Source organism: Patagioenas fasciata, chromosome 14 (genome assembly GCF_037038585.1).
Source record: "Patagioenas fasciata isolate bPatFas1 chromosome 14, bPatFas1.hap1, whole genome shotgun sequence".
In the NCBI taxonomy this organism is placed as follows: domain Eukaryota; kingdom Metazoa; phylum Chordata; class Aves; order Columbiformes; family Columbidae; genus Patagioenas; species Patagioenas fasciata.
Genome location: NC_092533.1, coordinates 6,486,498 through 6,507,531, shown reverse-complemented (window position 1 = coordinate 6,507,531; position 21,034 = coordinate 6,486,498). Strand labels below are relative to the sequence as shown.

General features: G+C 42.9%; 1 protein-coding gene across 1 annotated transcript; it reads right to left on the bottom strand.

Moving 5' to 3' along the window:
- Positions 1 to 8,845: 8,845 nt before the first annotated feature.
- On the bottom strand, positions 8,846 to 19,480 carry NMUR2 (neuromedin U receptor 2). Its single transcript, XM_065849402.2, has 4 exons — positions 18,601 to 19,480; positions 13,644 to 13,728; positions 12,273 to 12,398; positions 8,846 to 11,318 (listed from the first exon to the last, which is right to left on the bottom strand). The coding sequence occupies exons 1-4, from the start codon at positions 19,318 to 19,320 to the stop codon at positions 11,059 to 11,061; spliced, it is 1,191 nt and encodes a 396-aa protein (XP_065705474.1). The 5' UTR covers positions 19,321 to 19,480; the 3' UTR covers positions 8,846 to 11,058.
- Positions 19,481 to 21,034: the final 1,554 nt, after the last annotated feature.

The following is a 21,034-nucleotide window of genomic DNA, read 5'->3' as shown; positions in this document are numbered from 1 at the left end:
GAGTGATGCACCAATATCCCGCAGTGTTTCAGCAAGGGGAATTTTTCATCCAGTGATGTCCTGGGCAGACGTTCGTCACTGGGTCATGGACAAGGCTCATCCTACAACACTGGAGAACCAGGGCAGCTGGGGTATGGTAGAGGGAGAGAGACAGTCCTAGGAAGGCTGAGCAAATCTTGACTTTGACATGTTCTGGGCAGATCAATAGAATAAACGAGCAAAGACATATGAAGTTGAGTGCTGCTAACAGAGAGCTACAGCTGCCTTGCTTCCATAGAGCTACTTTTTACCTAGATACTTCCTAAACTCTTCCTTCCAATCCTTCTTTAGATATGGACAGCTTAATAGGTCCCTGGTTCAAACTTTTTGTTTTCAGCACAATTACTAAGTTCCACAGTTGGTCCAGCCTGGCAGTAAACCAGAGTTATAACTCCTGTGCTTTATTGATAGAGGTAAGTGGTTCAGTCGCTTCTGTGAAGGTTTTAAATGTTCATAAGTAAATAAATATCCCTTAAGAAAGTGGTAATGGGCCATCAGTTGCAAAGCTCCCAAACCACCATATGAATATGTTACATTTTCTGCTGTAGTAAATATTGCAGTATTTGCAGGAAAGGAAGAGGGAGAAAAAAACGACAAGAAAAGGAATGAAAATGTCTGATTTCTGAGAGGAAGGACCAGTGGTGGATCCTGAGGGAAAACGACAGAGGTTTGTGTTCCTTTCCTCAATAACTTTGTTACTCCTCTACATGCAAAGCTGACTGGCATGGAAAGCAAAAGATGTGAATATCCCCTTGGCCTAAGCCCACTGGTATGTAATTTGCCAATATGGATCATACCGAGAAGAGTGCATCCTACGTTCCTAACACAGTTTCCACTCTGCAGCAAGACGGCAGCACCCCAGGGCTAGGACGTCTGATAAAAACATGGGCTTTGCCAAAGGCAACAGTCTTTTTGTCTCTGTTACTGCCCATTGCTTGTTTGTTTTCTGACTTTCTGTGTCATCACTGGGCTGCCCAGGTCCTGGGCTGGTTAGGGTCACCTCTTCCAAGGAAGGACTCCAGTGCCATGGCCATACTGTGGGCTTGTTTCCAAATTATGCGGACAGGAATACTGATGGGAGTAAGACGTAAGAGCTCAGAAGGTACCTTGACCTTTGGGATTCTCTGGCTGTTTAGAATGCATAATTGCAGGTTGTTTAGCACCAAAGGATAACTGATCATTCACAGGAAAGAAGCCGGTGGTGGGGATCAATATTTCTATTGCTGTTCTAGAAAAAACAGCAGAAAATTAATTGCTTTTTATTTATCACAGCAAAGTAGAAGAAATATATGCTTAAGGCTTCTTGTAGAAGGGGCAACAGAGGATTTTTTCAATGCTGCTGGTCATTTCAGTCTTGAGCTTCAGTGAATGGGTGTGGATGTTGTGTATCCTGCACTTCAGATGTGGCCTGACTGGAGGCAGGACAGAGGGCAGCTCTGCCATCCTTCATCTAGAGAGAAAAATTAAATCACCATGAAGGTGAAATAAGGAATATTTGGGCCACAGACTAACGTGTGGAACAGTGACCTGAAGAGACAGTAACTTGAGGAGATTACAACTGAGCACTTCAATCTACATTTTCTGTACAGGCCATACTGATGAGTTTTTTTATATGCGTGTATGAGTTACCAAGAGCTGGTTTCAGTTGGCAGAATCAGAGCTGTTTGCACTGGCACTTGTGGGATCCTAGATCAAATAATAGTTTTAAGGGGGCGAAGGTGCTGTTTGTCATTTTGGGGTCTTGGGGGGGTGTTTGTGGTTGGGTTGTGGGGGGGATTATTGAATTATTGGCACTGGTAAAGGAGTATGGGTCTGAATTAGGTGTATCTGGATTTGTGCTTGTGTTGGTAGTTCATCAATATCCTGATTTCCCATCCACAAGATGCAACCTGTGTATCATTATTATGCCACTCCCTCGTGAAACAAAACCAAAAGACTAAGAATTGCCATGAAACAAAAGTATTTTTCAGGTCAGCTTGGATAAGCAGGCCAAGCCTGATTCACCAGCTATGTGGTGCTACCGCACATTTCCTTGGACCTGAGGAGGATCCTGGCTTTCCGTGATCCTCCACTGCGCTGATGAACAGCACATGCATCTCCTTTGCTGAGCTTACCCAGCAACAGACTGCTGGATACGTCTGAGCAAGGAAAACAAAGAAATGAAAACATTAAACGTCTCTAAATCATAAATCAACACTGAGGGAGCTGGAACAGGTTCTCTCTTGGGGTTTCTTGTGCACTGCACAGGCAGGTTGGAGTCGAAGGCTGCTGGAAATCACAGGGTAACCCCCTGTTTTCATGGCACAAGACTGACCTCCAGTGGACACTGACTAGTATCGTTGGCGTGTAAACCTGGGGAAGATGTGTACAAAGGATCTTCAGAGGCCACACATTTAGATTTCAGGGCAGCTATTTGCTCCTTGGCTTCTTCAGGGCTTTCTGGCCTAAAACCAGACCTTAGGAACAGTCTCCTGCTGAGCTGATAAACGCAACGTGGTTACACTGAGACAGGTAATGCTGAAAATGTCTTAGTGAAGCAAGGAGCAATTATTCTACCTATGACCTCTCCCTACAGAGCAGAGAGGGACAGCGCAAACTGATGAGCAAGTAAGGGGCAACAGAGACAGGAAAGAGCTTGAAGCTTTTGGACCAGAAAGAGTTTTCATTCTGAATCAGGCTTTATCCCACAGAAAGTTAAGGACTAAGGGCAAGGACCTGGCTGCAGTTCATGCGGTATATTCTTCTCGCAGTAATCGGTATCATTTTCATTAACTGCATGGGTCAGTCACCAGAGCTTCAGGAAAGCTTGTCCCACCACCTGCGTTGCTGCCAGTGTCCAAGTTACTTGACTCAAGTGTACATGCATGATTTGCAACTCTACCTTTGTAGGATGAGAGGGGACACATCCCAACCTAACCTGTGCTGTGGTTCCACTTTCCAGGGTAATGAAGAGCTGAGCAGAAGTGTTCATCTAAATGAGGAGGAACCATCTGCGTAAAGAATCACCAGGGCTTTCCTTCCTTCCCAGAGACCACACATATCATCTTCTATCAGTAGAAACAGAGCTCTCTGATTCCTCCCAGAAATGCCACTAAACTCCACCTGCCTTCTATGTTGCTGGTGGGAGTTTTTTTCCCCTCCCCTGTGTCTTTAGATGGCTTCATAGTATTTTACATGCCTTTGTCACAAGTCTGTTGGCTGCTACTATCTCATAACTCGCTCCTCACTATGTGAATACAGATCTCTCCTCGTTCTTCTGGGAGCAGCATCCTGCTTCTACCAGTGAGGAATCACTGACACCAGGACAAAACTTGATGGACTTAGGAAGAGGTGTCCTTGCTGAGAAAAAGTAACTTGACCTCCGATAGAAGGAAGAAGGTATTTCCTCGCCAGTGGAGAACTGCCACAGCAGTGCAACTTTACCTACCAGAAGGTGAGAAACCCATCAATTGCTAGAGGTAAATCCTGCTCCTTATTTCCCAAGGAAATGTTTTATGACCAGTTAAGGACAGGATGGGGTAGGATGGACTGGACTGAGTCTAGTCCAGTTAGTTCATTTTTCTGTCAGAGGACGTTTTCAAGGAGAGAGCTATCATCAGAATATGGCTTTTGGGCAACCAGAGCTGCATTAATCAAGAGAGATCTTTAGCCTATGAAATATGCCAGTAATAGGAGGTCATCCTGCACTGAGTATATCCAGTGTTCAGACTCAGTATGACTCAGATTTGACTCAGATTTGCACACAGAACAGATTGCAATTGACACGGACTTTGAACCTAAGCACTTTCCACCTATCTGAATATAGTGGAAAGATCGCAGCATCCTCGGCATCTGCATAAAAGCAGCATTCACCTGGCAGTTTATACAGATGTCCATTGTGGAGTTCAATAGTTGTGATGAACTTCGGTAGGCTGCAAAATGGATGGATGAAACGCCTCACTTAAAAGCAGCTCCAAGGAGCTGCAGAATCTATGAGAAATCGGGAGAGGTCTCTGGAGGGAGCAGGGCAGACAAAGCTGAGCTGCCTTTCCCAGAACCTACTTTGCATAGGCCAAGGCCCTCATTTTCTATTGACTGGAGGGATGTTTTACAAGTGCCCCTTCTGGTTTTGAGAGATATGAAATCTGCCTGTAATTACGTTAATTTGAAGTTGAACATGGGCAAAGATAATGAGCTGGAAATAACAAAAGAGTAAGGAATAGAGGAGGAGTTGCTAAGAAACAGATCTATTGTATTAAATCCTCCCCCCACAATCAAATAAAGCATTTTTAGGATGGTTGAGTGATGGTGCAGACAGAACACAGGCATGGAAATGACTGCTACATCAAGAGCTAAAAAGAATGAAGGAGATAGGAGGGTTATGACTTGGAGAACTCAAAAAGTCAAAAAGGCAGAGGAAAAGTATTTCTTTTGGAGGTGACAGCTGTGGCCAGCATAGTTGGGTGTCAGAGAAGTGGCTTTGGGATGAGCAGGGTGGTGTCCTGTGCCTGACTTGCATTTCGGTCTGAGGGAACAGCTCCAGTGCTCTGAGCCTCCATTGGGAAGTGCTCTGGGACTGGCTACTGCCAGGTCTTGCTTATCAAAGATCAACAAATAGCCCCTCTCAAAGCACAAGGCTTCTACCTTCTCCGGCGTTTGACCCTGGTGAGAGCTCTCCCTGGAGTCAAGCACCAGGGTGAAGACTGTTACTCCATGTCTTTTAGAAATTATATAAAAAATAGCACATTCAAGCCAAAAGGAGGATGGAAAAGAGGTCTGCAGCAAGGACCAGAATACTTAACAGTCAGCAAAGCACAAGTAAATAGACAAGTTATGATCAATGAGTTTGTTTGAATTTGACAGAGCTTTCCTGCAAACACAGGGGAGAGGAAGGGGGGCGAAACATTCCCCACCACTGTGAGCTGTAATAAAGGACCTGCTGTTTTCTGATTCTCACTCTCTGTGAAAATTGAAAAGGTTAGCCAGGTAATTGAAATCGGGACTGGAATACAAATACAGTGTAAAAACCCTACAGCTGGCAAACAAAGTTGCAAGGAAAAGACTCAATCCTCGGTGGAATTTCTTAGCGGAGAAAAGATGGGGTGGATGAGAGGGAGAGATGATTCTTCAATATACCTGTTCTTCATGGGAGGGGAGATGGGATGAAATGAGACCTGAAGCAACTAGATTGAGGCTAACACTTTGATGGGTGCTGTGTGCTGTCAGTGCAAGGACACTGTGAAAAAGTGGAGTGTGCTAAGGCTGAATCGTCTATGGTAGTCACTGCTGCCCCTTGGAGTAATGCAGTAGGTTTACTGGGAACTGGTAGGTTGCTATGTCAGCCCCAACTTAGGGATTGTTTCTTGTTATATGCAGACAGAGAGAGCTTCACGTGACTCAGCCCCACTGGGCTGATGTCAACTGCCTCTTCATCTTTGCCGTGTGTGGGAACACAAACTGATTTGCATCACTTCAGGCTAAGAGCACAGAGATAGATGGTTACTGCGAGGCAGCTGAGGAATGGTTCCTTGTCAGCCTACTGTGTGCTGCATGTGTCTAAGTCCCAATGGAGGGTTCTGTCATTGCTACTGTAATGTAAATTTATATGTGTTGCTATACCTGTGGTCTGTTTTTCTGCAGGAACAGGTAACTTGAGCTGGGAGGAAACAGAGGTGCAAGGTTTGGGGGCAGCTCAGGTTTGTGGTATTAGCCAAGTTCGTTTGCACTCAAAAAACCCCACTGCATGTAGTATTTCCCCAGCACTGAACCAACTAACAAAAACTCCACTCAGTATGTGGTTAAATAAACAATAATTATACCTATAAGTTCCTGCGTTGGTGTTTTATTTCCTTCCTCACAGAAAGGCTGGGGAGTTCTATTTCCTAAAACTGTGATTGTTGTAGTTCTTGCTGCAGTTGCTCGGTGCTGCCCAACACACCTGCACTGCAGTCAGCAGCAGCATGAAAATATTTCCCTTTGGAGCCTTTCCATTGAGTTTAGGCAGCTATTTACTGTGTTCTGTGGCAGGACAGATATCGTTCCTGCCCTCACCAGCTCCTATAAAGGGGAAGGAAAACTGTAAGCTTGTAAACAAATGCTGCAAACCCTACAGGGGTAGAGCTTTGTTTGAATTTCCCCAGCTTATGAGAGCGCAGTCCAGGTGTCCAGAGGCACCAGCCTCAGGTCAATGAACAAAATGCTCAGTGAGCCCCTGTGGACGTTCTCCCAGTGTCTTGTGGTTAGTTGTTAGCCATTTGTTTTCCTCATTTGGAGCCTGATTTTCCTAGTGTGTACTTTTTAAGGGGGTCTCTTGGTTTATGAAGAAGTGAAACAAACTGTAGGGACTGACAAACACACCTGCTCTGCAACAAAGAACATAGAGAATTCCCTGTGACCTGTACCAAGCTGCCTAGCTTTGTTTTGCCACTTTAGAAGAGATACATAAAAACCCACCTGCAAAACACATAAGGTACATGACTGAAATAGGTCAGATAAATTGATTTTAGCACAACAGTTTTTTCCTCCTTTGAATGTAAAAGGAATCCAGATTTCCTCTGGTGGAACTCTTCATGTTGTAGGCATCTGAGTCTACGGGTCTTTTGGAAAACCCACTTCTAGTCAAAAATGCAAGCAAAAGCCTGTTCCTCTGGGAAGGAAATTTGCTGCTTTTCCTGACATATGAGGATGCATGAAAAAAATGTTATTTGGGCTTTTACAATAAAGACTTCAGTACTTCATTCATGAATTAGCTATCCTAGTGGGAAGCAAATTATTCCAACATCTCCCATACTCCTAAAATTAATTATTTTAAAACTGAGTGGATATAAGTTAACTTGCCTTAAAAACAACAGCTCTAACTTTCCAGGGTTTCACGAAGTCTAGACTAACAGAAACCACTGCCCAGTTTTTAACCTCCTCCCCTGAAGAAGCAGCTGTGCACAGAACTTGGATGCAACAAACCACACTGGGATTAGTGTGTATATACCAGCTGGAATAATCTGGATTGCTGGTTTGTTTTTTTTTTTTTTGTGAAGTACTGTGATTTGTTGTTAAGTCTTTAGTGTCCTGTATTTGGTGCTGGCAAAAAAATCCCAGGAATCTCCACCTTCTGGCACTCATGTGAAATCAGAGGGAGAAACAAGGAACAGAAGTATTGCTGATGGATAGACCAGACATAGTAAGAGTGTCTCTAGTATATTTATTTTCATGTTACACACAGATACATATAACCAGCTCTGCAGCTGAAGTACACATTTAGTTTCACTGGTTAGCCATGATTTAAACATTTCAAAACACAGTAGTATCCAAAAATTCTTCATATAAACAGAATTCTCCACTTGCTGCCATGATGCTTTTCCAGTACTGAACCTGGCATTAGATCTGAGTAGCACTCATGGGCAATGCAAGTAATTCTCTCTTTTAAGTGCTTCTTTGCAACACATGTCAAACTGTCCATGTTTTGCTCATGGTGCTGTAGTGTTGCCCCTGCACTACACACTTTCTGCTCATACACTTGCACATTTCCCAGAGGGAAAGAGAAGCAGAGAAATAAATCAATAGACATTTCCGTCTAGGAAGTCACACTTGATTTCAAATAAATATATTTTTATCACACTAGACCACTTTGGGGAAAAGTGAGTTGTTCTTTGTTTCCTTGCAAGAGGAATTTCTCTCAGCCAGTTGCCAACGTTTTTCAGCATTTGGCCATGAAAGCTGCTAGATGTATAAATAAAGTAATACCATTGGCTTTCATGACATCTCTATCCATCTTCTCAGTATTTTCATGTTTGGATCCAGCTTACAGAACTAGAAAATTCAGCCAGGTAAATATCAGAGTGATAAATAACTCAAGCACTGACCTTTTAGGAAGAAAAGCCTCCAGTGGACATCGACTACATTCTTGAGATGTGCCCTCAGGAACAAGGGGGAGCTGAGCTACGCTGTCACTGGGAATTTAACTCGCAGCACTCAACCTCAACCCAGCCGACTTTTTTTTCCACTGCATTTATTTTTTTAGCAGAATTTAGAAGAATTTTGATGTGTCTCCCAATAGTGCTTTCAAAGAAGGTTTGGCTTTGTGCAAGACCATGTTTTCACCTTTCCTTTGGGTGTTTTGCCAAAAATCTCAGTATTTTTCTTTGTTGTGAGTGTCACTTCTTTTTTCTGATACCAAATTAAATGTGCTAAAAACTGCTTTTAGGAGAAAAAAAGAAAAACAGGAAGAAGTTGTTTAGAACAGGAGGTGAGTTTCTGCTCATTTGCTTCTCGCTATTTCTCTTCCAAAACTTCCCCACCCAGACATGCTTTTTTTCCCTCACCACTTCCTCACGAAGCCCAAGGAACAAAAATTTGGCCATTTTATTTGAGATCACGCAAAACCTTCACCTTACAGGTTCACACCCCAGTCCTGACTGCAGGTCTGTGTGCTCAGCTGCAAGTCAGAGATGCATTTAGCAACCCCCAGCTTTGCAACCAAGGTTGCAATTCTCCCATGAAGGGAGGAGAAGAGAGCAGCATCACTCAGGGATGGCTCTCTGTGCACTAACACAAGATGATGTCTGGTCCGAAATGTATAAGATGCACTTGAAGAGCCAGAAAATCTTGCAGAGGAATTTCTTCAACATACGGTGGATGTGTGAGTACATCAAAGTACCCTGTCTCCTCACTCCTTTGGCTGGGTGTCTAGGACAGCGGAGAAGACATGGGATTAAGGAGGATAAACCCTGGACTCAGCGAGTTGCACAAGTGAGGCACAGGGTGATGGAGGAAATCCTGCAAGGCCTCTGCCCAGGAGGTCCTGAGACGGTAGTGGGAGCACAGAGCTCAGTGCCCAGCAAGAGAACAGGGACCTGGGCATCTCACAGGCAGCGATGCACGGCAAATCCAGAGGTAAAACACCCTGTAATGGCTGGTGGAGGGAAAAGTGTTAATACATAATAATGACTAGAAATGTAAATGTCACTGATAAAACTCAAGTGTCCACTTGGGGGTGGCAAAGCATTTCAGCTGTTTCCTCAGGGAGCAGGAATTGCCTCTTCTCTCCAGGGCCCTGTGCGTGTGTTACTCTCCCCATGGCTTGTTTCTGAAGATTGCAGCTGATAAAATGGGTCTGACAAAAAACATGGGCTAAAATTCCCCTTGTTCTGCATGAAAAGGTGACTCACCAGCTGCCATGAGACCCCAGCTCTCACCTCACCCCAGAGTCCCACAGGGAGAGGCAAAACAGAAGACTGCAAACAAGGTAAGAGCCCACTGTAGCAGAATAACCCCTTCCTCTTTTGGTGGGAAATGTCATCTGGATCCCCAGTGAGCGGGCTGGAATAAGCCTTTATGCATACGGTGTATCATCTTTGAAGATCTAATGTTCGTATTCGTTATGATAAATCTGTGTACTCTGACCATGTAAGTCCCAGCTGCTTGATGACACACACTGGGTGACTTTCTGTGGCAGTGGGTGCCAAGCCTGAGCCCAGCATGGCAGCTAAACCTAGACCTGCGTCACGATGTACAAGGGAGGCATTTCTCTGAAACACAACAAACAGGCTTTGAAACTTTGGGCACAGAGGTTCGTAAAATTCTCCGTCATGTAATGGTTTCACCCTGGGCTCCCTTTACAAAATAGTGTCCTGACCCTGCAGTGAAAAGAACTCAGGAACTCATCAGCTTGGACATAAACATACTGCCTTCATGATCTGTTCGCATTACTGTGATGCAGGAAAGATTCTCAGACCTTATATTGTGGTCCACAGCAAAACCTGCATTCAATAGCTACAATATCACTGCAAAACTCCTTTTTCTGTTGCCTTTGTATCAGTTTCTCTGATCCTGCAGTTTTGTCCCAATTCCATGTGTTGTGAATGTTGTCCAGGCTGTTTCCTGGTGGTTGCTAACCCCACACAGATCTCTGATTTCGGTAATCCATCTGGTACGGGCAGGTGTAAAGTCTGCTGAAGCATGACCACAGGGCTTCACTCGCAGAAATATCTCAAATTCAAGCAATTATAAGAAGTTCTTGCAAACTGCAGAATATGGAACATATCAGGGACCTACTACAGCCCCTTTGCACATGGTCAGACTGAGTTCAGGTAGATGGACAAAAATAAAACTGTCTGATGCACGGGACAAGCCTCCAAAGGCTGCAGATTTTTCACATTCCCTAAGCAGTTATCCCTTGCTAGCTGTATTTTGAGCAAAAGAGTCACACCAGGAACATCCTAAGCAGCCCCCCTGCTCCCCCAATGGCAATTTCCCAGGTAATGTAGATGGTTTTGTGGCATGCATGTGCCATTTCAGCACTGTGTAGATATTGTCTGACATAGTATAAGGAAATGTGGCAGTGACTTTGAGACTTGTTAAAAATAACCCTCTAAACAGTAGATTTTTTTGACAATGTGATTCAAGGCATTAATTATCACCCCCCACCCGAATCTTCACCTAGCTCAAAGCAGAAGTTCGCTTTACGTTTATTTTACAATTGTTGGCTCCCTGTTTTTTCTAGTTCAGAAATAGTTATTGCTGGTGTCTGATGTGTCCTGGCCCAGTTCAGAGCTGCTCTTCTTCATGCCTATTTGCTTATCTTGCCAAGAGGGGCTTGCAAGAGCCACACCTCAAGAAGGTCGTAGGAGACAGAAGCAAGGCTGGTTTACCTAAAGCTAGAAGTGGGTAGACTTGTGCAGCAAGTTGCCCTATTTCAGACTAAGTAAAAACTGACGTTTAGGCTGGTGCACAAAATACATTCAGTAAGACTTGGATAAGCTGTGTCTCCCTCCTGTGCTGGTAACACGGGGAGTGTGACCTCTTTATATAAAGCAGCTCTTCGCTTGTACACAGAAAATTGAGATTTCCAGCCCTCCTATTAGCATCAGAGTAATACAACGCTTCTCAATCAACAGCTAATTACAGACTTCTCATTCGTTCATCCAAGACACTCTCTGCGAGCTCTTCTTGCTGAAATAAGTCTTTTAGGAGGGTGTCTTCTCTTTTTGTTTCTTAAAGTAATTTTATTTAACTTCTGTCTCACCTGGATCACAACATGGAAAGTCACAGACCAGTGGAGAGCTGAGAACTGCTGACAGATGTCCTGTGGGTGCCAGGGAGACTTGTGTCTTCAGCAGAGTCCATGAGATTGTGGTCCTCAATCACGAAGATGCTCTGCTGGGCCGGAGTCTTGCTAGAGGGATGTGTAGGGGCCCAGTGCTTGCAGCAAGGAGAAATCACACTGAGGAAAGCCATCCTGAAGCGCTGGGACAGCAGATTGTAAATGATGGGGTTCACAGCAGAGCTCAGATAGAAGAAAATACCTAGGGGAAAAAGGCAGGGGTGGAGGAGAGAGACACCTCATTTGCATGTGAAACGATCTCAGAAAATGAAAATCTCTTCATTGTCTAAAATGGGTGCAAGGGTGGAGGCAGCGACAGCACATCTCTGCCTGCCGCCATCCAGGCAGAGGATGTCCTGCCAAGGCTAGCTCAGGCATTGCAGCACACAGGGAAAGGAAAATGGGGAGATTATTAACTGGAGCTCACTATCTCCAGCTGTTTAGGAACCAGCTCTCTCTTGAGCTGTACTGACCTGCCTGCAGCACAGCCCTCATCCCCACAGCAGGATCTGCACAGCTGGTGCCCCCATCAGAGCTGTCGGAGGATAACTTCCAGCTGAGGGGAGCTAATTTCTTACAACACACCAAGACAATTGCACGAAATTGGTTTTGTCTGAGTTGCCTAATGGCCACATTCAGTGTTTTCCAATGGCAGACTGAAAATAAGAATCCTTTTTGAAAAAGCCTTCATTTTATGGTCAGCAGAGCCATAAACATTTGGTTGTATCACCCAGTTCTGAGCAGTATGTAAATCTCTTTTCTTGCCATTTGGTATGGTTTCCCCTTTGCTTGAGAGACCATCTGGAGGGTGATGCCTGCTGCTGGGTTAAAAGCAGCCGAATGACAGCAGACTTCATTTCCGAACATTCCCAAGAGGAAAAGCAGCTGGTAATGATGCATGATACCCTATTTTTTTTCCTTCTTTATGAATATTCAAACAACTGTATTGGACAACATGCCCAGATGTTGAAAGCTGCAGAAACTTACATGCAGTTTTTACTTCAGGCACAATTCTCATCACTGTCCACCAAACACCAAGAAGCTTTTCCATGCATGTCTCACATCACCTACAAAATAAATGACTACATATTTCAAGTAAACCACTCACAAATACTTTTTTGCCAGCCCCTGTGCAAATGGAAGAAGAAAACTTTACCTGACACCACATGAATTAAGTTGAATATATCAGCCAGAGGCTCAGTCCATTCCACAACAAAGCTGAAGAAAAGTCGATCTATATGGAATGGAGCCCAGCAGACAGCAAAAACCATCACGAGGACAACTAGCATGGAGAAAGGGGAGAAGAAAAACAAGTCAGTTATGGAAGCTTGCACAGAGCAGAGAGAGTTCAGAAAGCTGGATGAAAGACTAATAAACATATGAACTTTATTGTTTCAGAACTTTGGCATCCTATGATTACCAGCTAATAGAACAAACTTTCCACTGATTTCTGTGTTGGATAACCCAACGCACACACAAAAAAAACGACATGCAAACAGAGCAGGCCACAGCCAGGTAATGCTGTGGCATGTACAGAGCCTAATGAAGAAACCGCCAGTGAGTCATCTGGAGTCATCTGTGGTACCTGGCACACACTGACTCCATTGTGCCTTGCAACTAATTTCCTCTGCACACTATATCACATAGCAGGGTAAGGCCATAGCAATCCTGCACTGATGGTTAAGTCTCTCTGGGTGCACCGCTTAGAAGGAAAGGAAAAGATTTTGCCTCCACGCACAACTTGGCTTGTGCTGGCTCTAGTAAGAGCTGTTACAAACCCATTCCAGACTTGGGTCCTGTGAATTCCTGTGGTCACAGTCATGGGGCACAGAAAATCAGGCTGACTTCAGAGTACAATTTCCTAGTTCAGATGGTGACTTAAGCTATCTAAAAGAATAACGTTGTTGTGGGAAATACTGAAGGTGATTTATATTTCCTGTATAAACACCATCTCAGTAGCAAGGTGATCTTTGCTTTAAAGACAGCCCCAATTAGGAAGTGATGAGAGTGCTTTCAGAGTGATTGGAGCACAAATTCTCCTGAATGCTGTACAATGTGCCAATCTGCCTAGCGGTTAAGTCAGCAGGAGGTGATGTATGTGGCTTGACAGGCCCATCCTGGTCATAAGCAGGGTTCATGGTGTGATGCAAAACAGAAGTACATGCTCCTTTAAAAATGTACAAGATAAGACTATTTGCACTCTGAAAAAGAGGGATCCTCTCTAGAGGGCTGCAAGAGCCAGGTTTGGAGTGAGGGATATTAGAGAGTTGCCATGCAAGCATCTGCCACGTAGTTTTGCTCAAGTGCCTCTCGTGCTGGGGAAAAAAATTTGCCTTCTGAGTCTTTTGGTAGCCATGGTGTTTCACTCCCATGCTTTCTAAGTCTACATAAAACAGCAGCAAGCCTTTTTTTTTTTTGGTCACAGCTACTCATAACTCTTGTATCCAGTGAATTTTCTTGATATCCTTCAGGACCTGGTCACTCTCTTGTCCACAGTCAATAAAACACAGAAGGATTCACTACTTACACAGCATCTTGGTGACTGATTTCCTGGATGGTCTCTGAACGTTCATAGCCACTTCCTCCACTTCCAAAGATTTATCTCCTTTCAACTGGCAAAACGAGAGAAACCGAAGGACAGCTTAGACAGGAGATGACACCCCCACCAGACATAGCCTGTTTGGTATTTCAATAGCTGTAGTTTGAGAAGGCAAAATTTTGGGAAAATCAGGACTCACAAAAAATCTACATTTGAATTTCAGTTTCAGTCTAGGGAAACACTGAAGCTTCAGGTTCATAACAATCTTCAGATTTTATGTATCTGAGACTGCACGTTGACAGCAAATTTGTATTTCAGTTCCCCACTTGTCCTTTCGCAATGAGTCAGTATTTGGTTCACAGTTTGTGTTCAACAGTATTTTGCCAGGCATTATTTTCTCTTCTGGCAAAATATTGTTTGTTTTTATTTTCCTAAAAGGGTTCCCCACAATTAAGCAGAAACCAATGATCCAAAAAATACTTGGAGAGGCCTCAGTGAAACACAATTGTAATCACAAGAAAAATTCCTGTAGAATTCAAGGGAGTTAGTTTCATGCCCTGAGTGCCTGGACTAACTGATATTCAGCCCATCTAACGAACAAAACCCATACATGCTCACTTGCAGGCAGCCAGTGCGCATGATATGCAGAGATTCAGCTACCTACTGCTCAGTTACAACAAGGTGGGTATTCTTCTCCTGTAGTTTCTTCTGAGCTTCTGAAAAATGGACATAAAGAATAATAATCTGATCCTTCTGTGAAATGCTTCCCCAATATGCTTATGATGAGAGCACTGGTGCTTTGGTGGTGAACAGACCAGAGCTAGATAATCAGGACAATTGCTTAGATTATGAAATAAATAATCTATGGAGAGTTCATAATTGGATCCAGCATCCTCAAGCGGGAACTTCTGATCAGCAAACAGATTTGGAGTGATGCTTTTTTCAACTGAAACTGGAAAGAAAACTTCTAATTACATGGGAAGGAGTATTAAGAATGAGGGAAAAGACAGAAATCAACCTGGATTTGTAAAAATCTTGTGAAAACATGATAGTTGTGCCGTTTTCTTTTGCCTTTTACACTGTGACTTTGCATTCTGATTTTTGATTAACAATACTTTTCTGTAAGGATGATCAAATGATACCTTCTTTCATTGTTCTATTTATTCATGAAAGCCATAAAAGGGAAACACATGTAAATCAAATTATATTCAATTATAGTTCATTTCAGCCTCTCATGTTTTACATTATTCCCTCTGTAACCTTTAGTCATATCCACAGTCACTGAAGGAAGAGACTCCACTGATTTGAAACACATCTAGCCATAAATGTCTGCTCAGATTGATTAAAATCTCTAGTTTCCCTTCAGTGGTTTTCAGTCTCAACAATCATCTATTCCGGGCATATTCCAAAACTTCAGAGAATACAGTGCTCTGGTGCTGTAACAAACCAGACATACATGTATCTTTATTTTTCACTTTCCTCCTGTCATTTTGATGATGTTATAAGGCTCTTCTTTAGCCTCAAGTGGTAATTGGTGGAGGTATAACTAGTAAGAATAACTCAGTGGTTGTAATTTAATAAAAAAATGAGTTATGACAAAAAAGAAGGGAAAAAAAAACCAACAAGTCCATGTCAAAGATTGTAACTTGAGTTCATGCCAACGGTTTGACAGAGGGCGAACTCCAGCCAAGGCAGTGGTTACTTTTACATCACTGTGAATGTATGAGGCTATGTAGGGTTGCCCGGAGATGAATGTAACCCATTTACTGCAAGAGAATTAAAAGTGTCTGGAGCAAGAAGCTGAAAATTGGATTTCCCCCCGCATCTTTATTAGCTACAGCATTTCATACTAGAAATCAAAACGCAGAGCAACATCAGTGCCTCACCTATTCCCAAGCAAACCTAGTGAGGCTACTCAGTAAAACCAGAACTGTTTCTGTAAGCTCACTGGCCTGACACGAATGGTGATCAAACTTTCACTCCAGCTAAAGGAAAAAATGGTATTTAAAAACCACATCACTTGTGCTAAAGCACACAATCTTGTCTACTTGACTGATTTGGCTGAAGCAGTTGTCACCTGTCTGCTGAACTGTAGTGTGGGTGCACTCTTCGCTTGTTAGAGGGAGCAAGGTTTGCAGAACAACCTCCCATAAAACAACCTCCATAAAAAGAGTACAGACCCTTCCAGGAGTGTGCTGGGCTGTGCAGAAATCAGCCAAAGGCAAGCAACTGTCCCCATGCAATTCTGGTTTTAACAATGGGGCATTCTAGGGGGTGAAATAGATTTTTACGAGAAAATCTGGAAAAGTGGTAAATTGGCAAGAATATGTTGTCTTGACTCAAAGATAGTTGAAATCAAAATTACCAGTGTGTCCAAGGTGTCACTGAGGGGAAGTGACACTAGAAGATGTGCTGGACTCTTAGCAGAAGAATCATTCTAGATGAGGTCAATCCAGTCACATTTGATCAGCCACATCCCCTCATAGATGTCTGAAGTAGGTGAGATACATGGGTCTCTGGACTCTCCACTCTCTTCATTCACTGTCAAAAATCCTAGTTAAACAGAATCTGACTTTTAAACAACTGATCACCTGTCCCTGTGTCCTTCTAGAGATCAGAGTGAAGGAAACACACAGGGCCCCTGCACCAACTCCTGCTTCAATGCAGATTTCTTCTCAAGCAACGCCACCCCATCTTCATCACCACTGCAGGGTTTAGCTTCTGCAAGCAGCCATTTCTTCATGTTCTCCTTCTCTCCCTCTCCTCTTCCTCCTCACCTTTTTGGCGGTTGGTTGCAACCAGGAGCTCAACAGCTGAACTGCACTTAAAGAAGAGCCTGCCTTATTTAAGGATTGGTCCTAAAGGCCCCTGTGATAAGAACCTAATGGAAGAGGCAGCAGGAAGTTTCCACAATCAAATCTAATGAGATTACAGTGTAATCATTAGTTCCCTCTTCTTTACGCTAATGCTGGGACTATCTATTGACTGTAACATCGCAGTATTAAACCATCAAGCCTTAAAATTATATCGAAGTAGATAATGAGGTAATTGGTCACGAGGTAATTAACCTGACAGCTGTTGTCAATGTATTTTTTGCAAGGAATAAAATTTAATAATAATAAAATAAAAATTAACTTAGGTACCATGTGACCCATGTTTGCTACCTTCTCACAGTTGCTTAAAATGCTGCACATTTTCCCTTCTGTATTGCATCTTGAGGCTCTTGTGAGCACTGGCAAAGCTTGAGGTAGAAACTTTGGTGAGAAAATGCCCCTTCCACAAAGCCTGGACTTAGAAAACTCTCTGCTGTATCTGAGCTTATGTACTACCTGTGGATCAACCCTGAGTCTACAAGCAATACATGATACTCAGGAGACTTTGGAGTGTTGCTGGAGCTTCATGGATTTCACTTTCTGTGAGGAGATAAAAACTGATTTTTCTTGAAAAATTACATACATACACACCATTCTTCTATAATTTCTGTTGAAAATTTGAAATTATCTTGCCTAGCGCTGTTTGGAGTGCAACGCAGATATACCCAAGATGGGTGATGTTTAAATTTGAATATATAGAAAAGCAGAGGCATAAACAATGAACACTGCAGCCCTTAGGAAAGACAGCTTGAACAAAACTGTGAATACACAGAAGTCCTGGGGGAGCAGCCCTCATCTGGAACCTAGCTTCTCTTTTGGGACGGGGATTAGGAATGTCTGCTGCCACAAACAGAACTTACTGCAGTCTTCAAGACCTTTTTATTAGTCTGGGGATTTCTCTTTTTCTAACAGCTGTATTTTCAGCACTTTTCCTTCACTTCAGGTCTTACTTTGTAAAATTTTCAATGAAACTATGTGAAGACCTCACAACAGCCACTGAGCAGTGGTAATAATTTAACTCATTGCTTCCAAGATCTGCTGTGTACTACGGATTTCTGGCAGTTAATCCTTGCAGTTTTTCCTGGGTAAGGAGAAGAGTTTCAGATGATAACAGTAAAATTCAGCCAGCACAGCAAAATGATACAGACACCAGCACATATATGGTTGAATTTCTTCCACATTATTTGGTAAGTTAATTTGTCTCTAGTAGCATATTTCACCCCGTTCTTGCTACATGATCAGACACAGCTTTTAAAACTTTATATTCAGTGCAATGAGGTAGGATTTATATTTTCTAAATATATGTAACATATGAGAAGAAAAAAGTCGACTGGCTATGATTAACAGTGCATTTCATTGTTGTGCTACATAGCTTTGTGATACTGTGACACTGATTGTTTCATCTGTTTTTAGACGATGAATACTTGATAAAATTAGTCTCACTTTCTGAACATAGAATATGAACTCTAAGGTAGCTTTAATCGATGGTGAAACTGTGTCATAATTATATAAAGAACCGGTTGCTGAATGTACTAGCTGCAGCTCTTCAGTTTATGACAACTTTGTGAGTTTTAACAACCAAATATTATCATTGGCTCTAGGGAAGGAAAACAATAAAGTAATGCAATGGAATTTCCACAGTCACAAGAAGAGGGATAACGAATACACATGATTCAATCACTAGTCTATTCCTTTTTGTTTTTTTCCCATTTTCCTTTTGTTCTATTTTCTTCCGGTCCCCACTGCAAAGGTGCAAATCTCTGAGAGGCTGAAATCAATCTACAGACTTGGGTGTTTAAGTAACATTCAAACGTGAGCAGCAGTGATGGTAAGTTTTTAAAAAAGATTGGAGTAAATTATTCTCCAACACAGCTATATTCATTTGGGAATGGGATTACACCAAAGAAAGAGCTGGATCCACTGTTTTCAGAGTTTTCAAATACATTGCGGGGGGGCAGTGAGGAGGAAGAACAGATGGGCAAGAAAAAAGTGAAATCACTTAAAAGACACATACAGACACAAACACAAGAATGAGCTAAGGAAACACTGAGCATACTTGGGGTAGGACTTACTCTTAGCCCCATCAGATAGTACAGCACACTTATTACCCCCATAGGCAGCACATAGAAAAGAAAAGAAGTAATCTGGACAATGCAGTTGTAGATCCACATGGGCATGACTACAGTGCAGGTAGCAGAGCCGGGGACCAAGGTGCCATTGGGGAAATACTGCAGCATGATGCCGTGGGTGCCTGTGTTGGGGAGGGCAAAGAGGACAGAGAGGACCCAGAGCACCACGATGGTCCTCAGGGCACGCTTGCGAGTGCTCTTCAGCTTGGCACGGAAAGGATGGAGGACAGCGATGTATCTCTCCACACTGACTGTGGTCACGCTGAGGATGGAGGCAAAACACACAGTCTCAAAGAGCGCCGTCTTGAAATAGCAGCCAACAGGCCCAAACAAGAAGGGGTAGTTGCTCCACATCTCATAGACTTCCAGTGGCATCCCAAAAAGCAGCACAAGCAGGTCTGAGATGGCAAGGCTGAAGAGATAGTAGTTGGTCGGCGTCTTCATGTTCCGATGCTTGAGGATTACTAGGCAAACTAAGAAGTTACCTACCACCCCAACAACAAAAATGAGGGTGTACACCAAAGCCATAGGCAAGAACAGATGGCTCCGTCTGGGCCCACACAGGAAGGCTAAGTAATCCTCAGTGCTGTTCAAGTACCTCCTGAAATGTTCTTCATGGAGAGCGAAATGATTAAACCAGGAGATGTTGCTGATCCAGGCCATTACTGGATCTTCTGAAACGTTTCACAATTGAGATCACGTCTTCTTTAAGTTTGTCTGTGCTAGTTTTCTCACTTTTTGCAGCCAGAGAAAGAGAGGAGGGAATTGTCTTGCCAGACCTAGATGCACAAAGCCACTGAGAGATGTGTGTGCCTGGCTTCGGTTGAGGTTTTGCTGTTCTAACAGCTGTTCCCCTGCAAGGAGTCCCTTAGCCAGAAAGCCCCTCCTTTCACACATATTCATTGGCTCGCTAAGTGCATTAGATTATAGAGTAAGAGAAGAGGTTACAGCTACTTGTGTCAGCTCCTGTAGCAGATGCATTTACAGAATCAGAAATGTGGGAGTTAGAGAGCTTGGAATCTGAAATATAGGATGTGAGACAAACTGCAAGATGTTTGTATTTGTCAGAGAGTGGGAAAGCAGACCAAAAAAAAAAAACCAAAACAAACCCAAAACTCAGTCCAAAAATCTTTTACTAAAATATATTGATGCTACATCCAGTTATGAGACACAAGCAAAAAAAAAATCTGGCATGATTTTATTTTTCAGATTGTTATGTTTCGTTGTCTATGACAGCAAGTACTTGGAAACAGTTTGAGTGGTAGAAAGACAACCCATTTTTGTAGTCATTCATGTAAAACTAGGCTACAATAATATTTCAGCTTTTTAAACACTTTTTTTTTTACTTCCTCCTGAAATCTGACAAAGGATTTTAATTGCTCTTCTTATTGGTATAAAAATATTTTCTCACTTTCCTGTTATCCTGGAATCTGATTCCATATTCTCAGCTAGTCTTGGTTTGGGAATCTTTCTGAAGACCATATTAATTCCAAAGACACATTTATTGCCTCTGGGACTAAATTTACATGAATTTTTATAAACCCTTATTTCTTCCTGAATGACAACCATTCTGGAAACACTTTCTGAGCCAAAAAAATGTATCCTGCGTGGATGATGGCTGTGTCAAAATAGATCATTTAACCTCCTTATGAATACTTGATTTCATACAGAATTTCTCGAAAACAAAAAGGCTTCGAAGTGCATGGGTGTCATCTTTTGAGATTAGAAAAAGTTTAGCCATTTGGAACAGAAGAGGTGCAAAAGCTGAGGGCTGGTTTTGGGGACACTGTCAGCCCGACATGCAATTTGTGTGCCCAGCACCCCTCACTAGCTCTCACTTTTGCGTACCTGCCCAGTCCCCCTCCTTGAAGCTATGTAGATGTTTTACATCCCTAACATCCTTTGGTAATGAGCTCCTTGGGTCTACCACCTATGTGTGAACAACCACCTTATTTTCTCTGTTTGGCCCTTTAACTGAGTCTCTGTGGTTGCTAACTGAAGACTGTGTATTTTTAAACATCCAGGAGCAGAAGAACAGCCCTTTTGGCTGGCATGTCCTCCAAAATCTTGAAAAAAACAAGTTTTCTAAGGAAGATGCAAACTACTCCACTATAAACGCTAGAGAGCAAACTGATCCCATGCAAAACCTGCTTTCTGATTCCAAGGAATCAAGGATGTCGTAGATCACGTCTTCTTTTTCTTTAACTTCTGGTTTAGTAATGGTCCAATCACCTTGCAAGAAAAAATATTGTAATAAGCACAGACTGCCTCCTACAATAGCAGCAGGAGGTAAAGAACACAAGTTTGGTCCCACAGAGGCATGTTTGATGTGTGGAGCTTGAGGACTTACTGTGCGTTCATGTAAGATGTCAGAAGC

What these genes read in the sequence shown, in the direction of transcription:
- NMUR2 (XM_065849402.2), bottom strand. Translation starts at nt 19,320, where the DNA reads ATGGCCTGGATCAGCAACATCTCCTGGTTTAATCATTTCGCTCTCCAT. An exon ending in ACTATCTGATGGGGCTAAGA is followed by an intron (nt 13,729 to 18,600) that starts GTAAGTCCTACC and finishes TCGTTTTGCCAG; the next exon opens with TTGAAAGGAGATAAATCTTT. An exon ending in ATCAGTCACCAAGATGCTGT is followed by an intron (nt 12,399 to 13,643) that starts GTAAGTAGTGAA and finishes TCTCCATGCTAG; the next exon opens with TTGTCCTCGTGATGGTTTTT.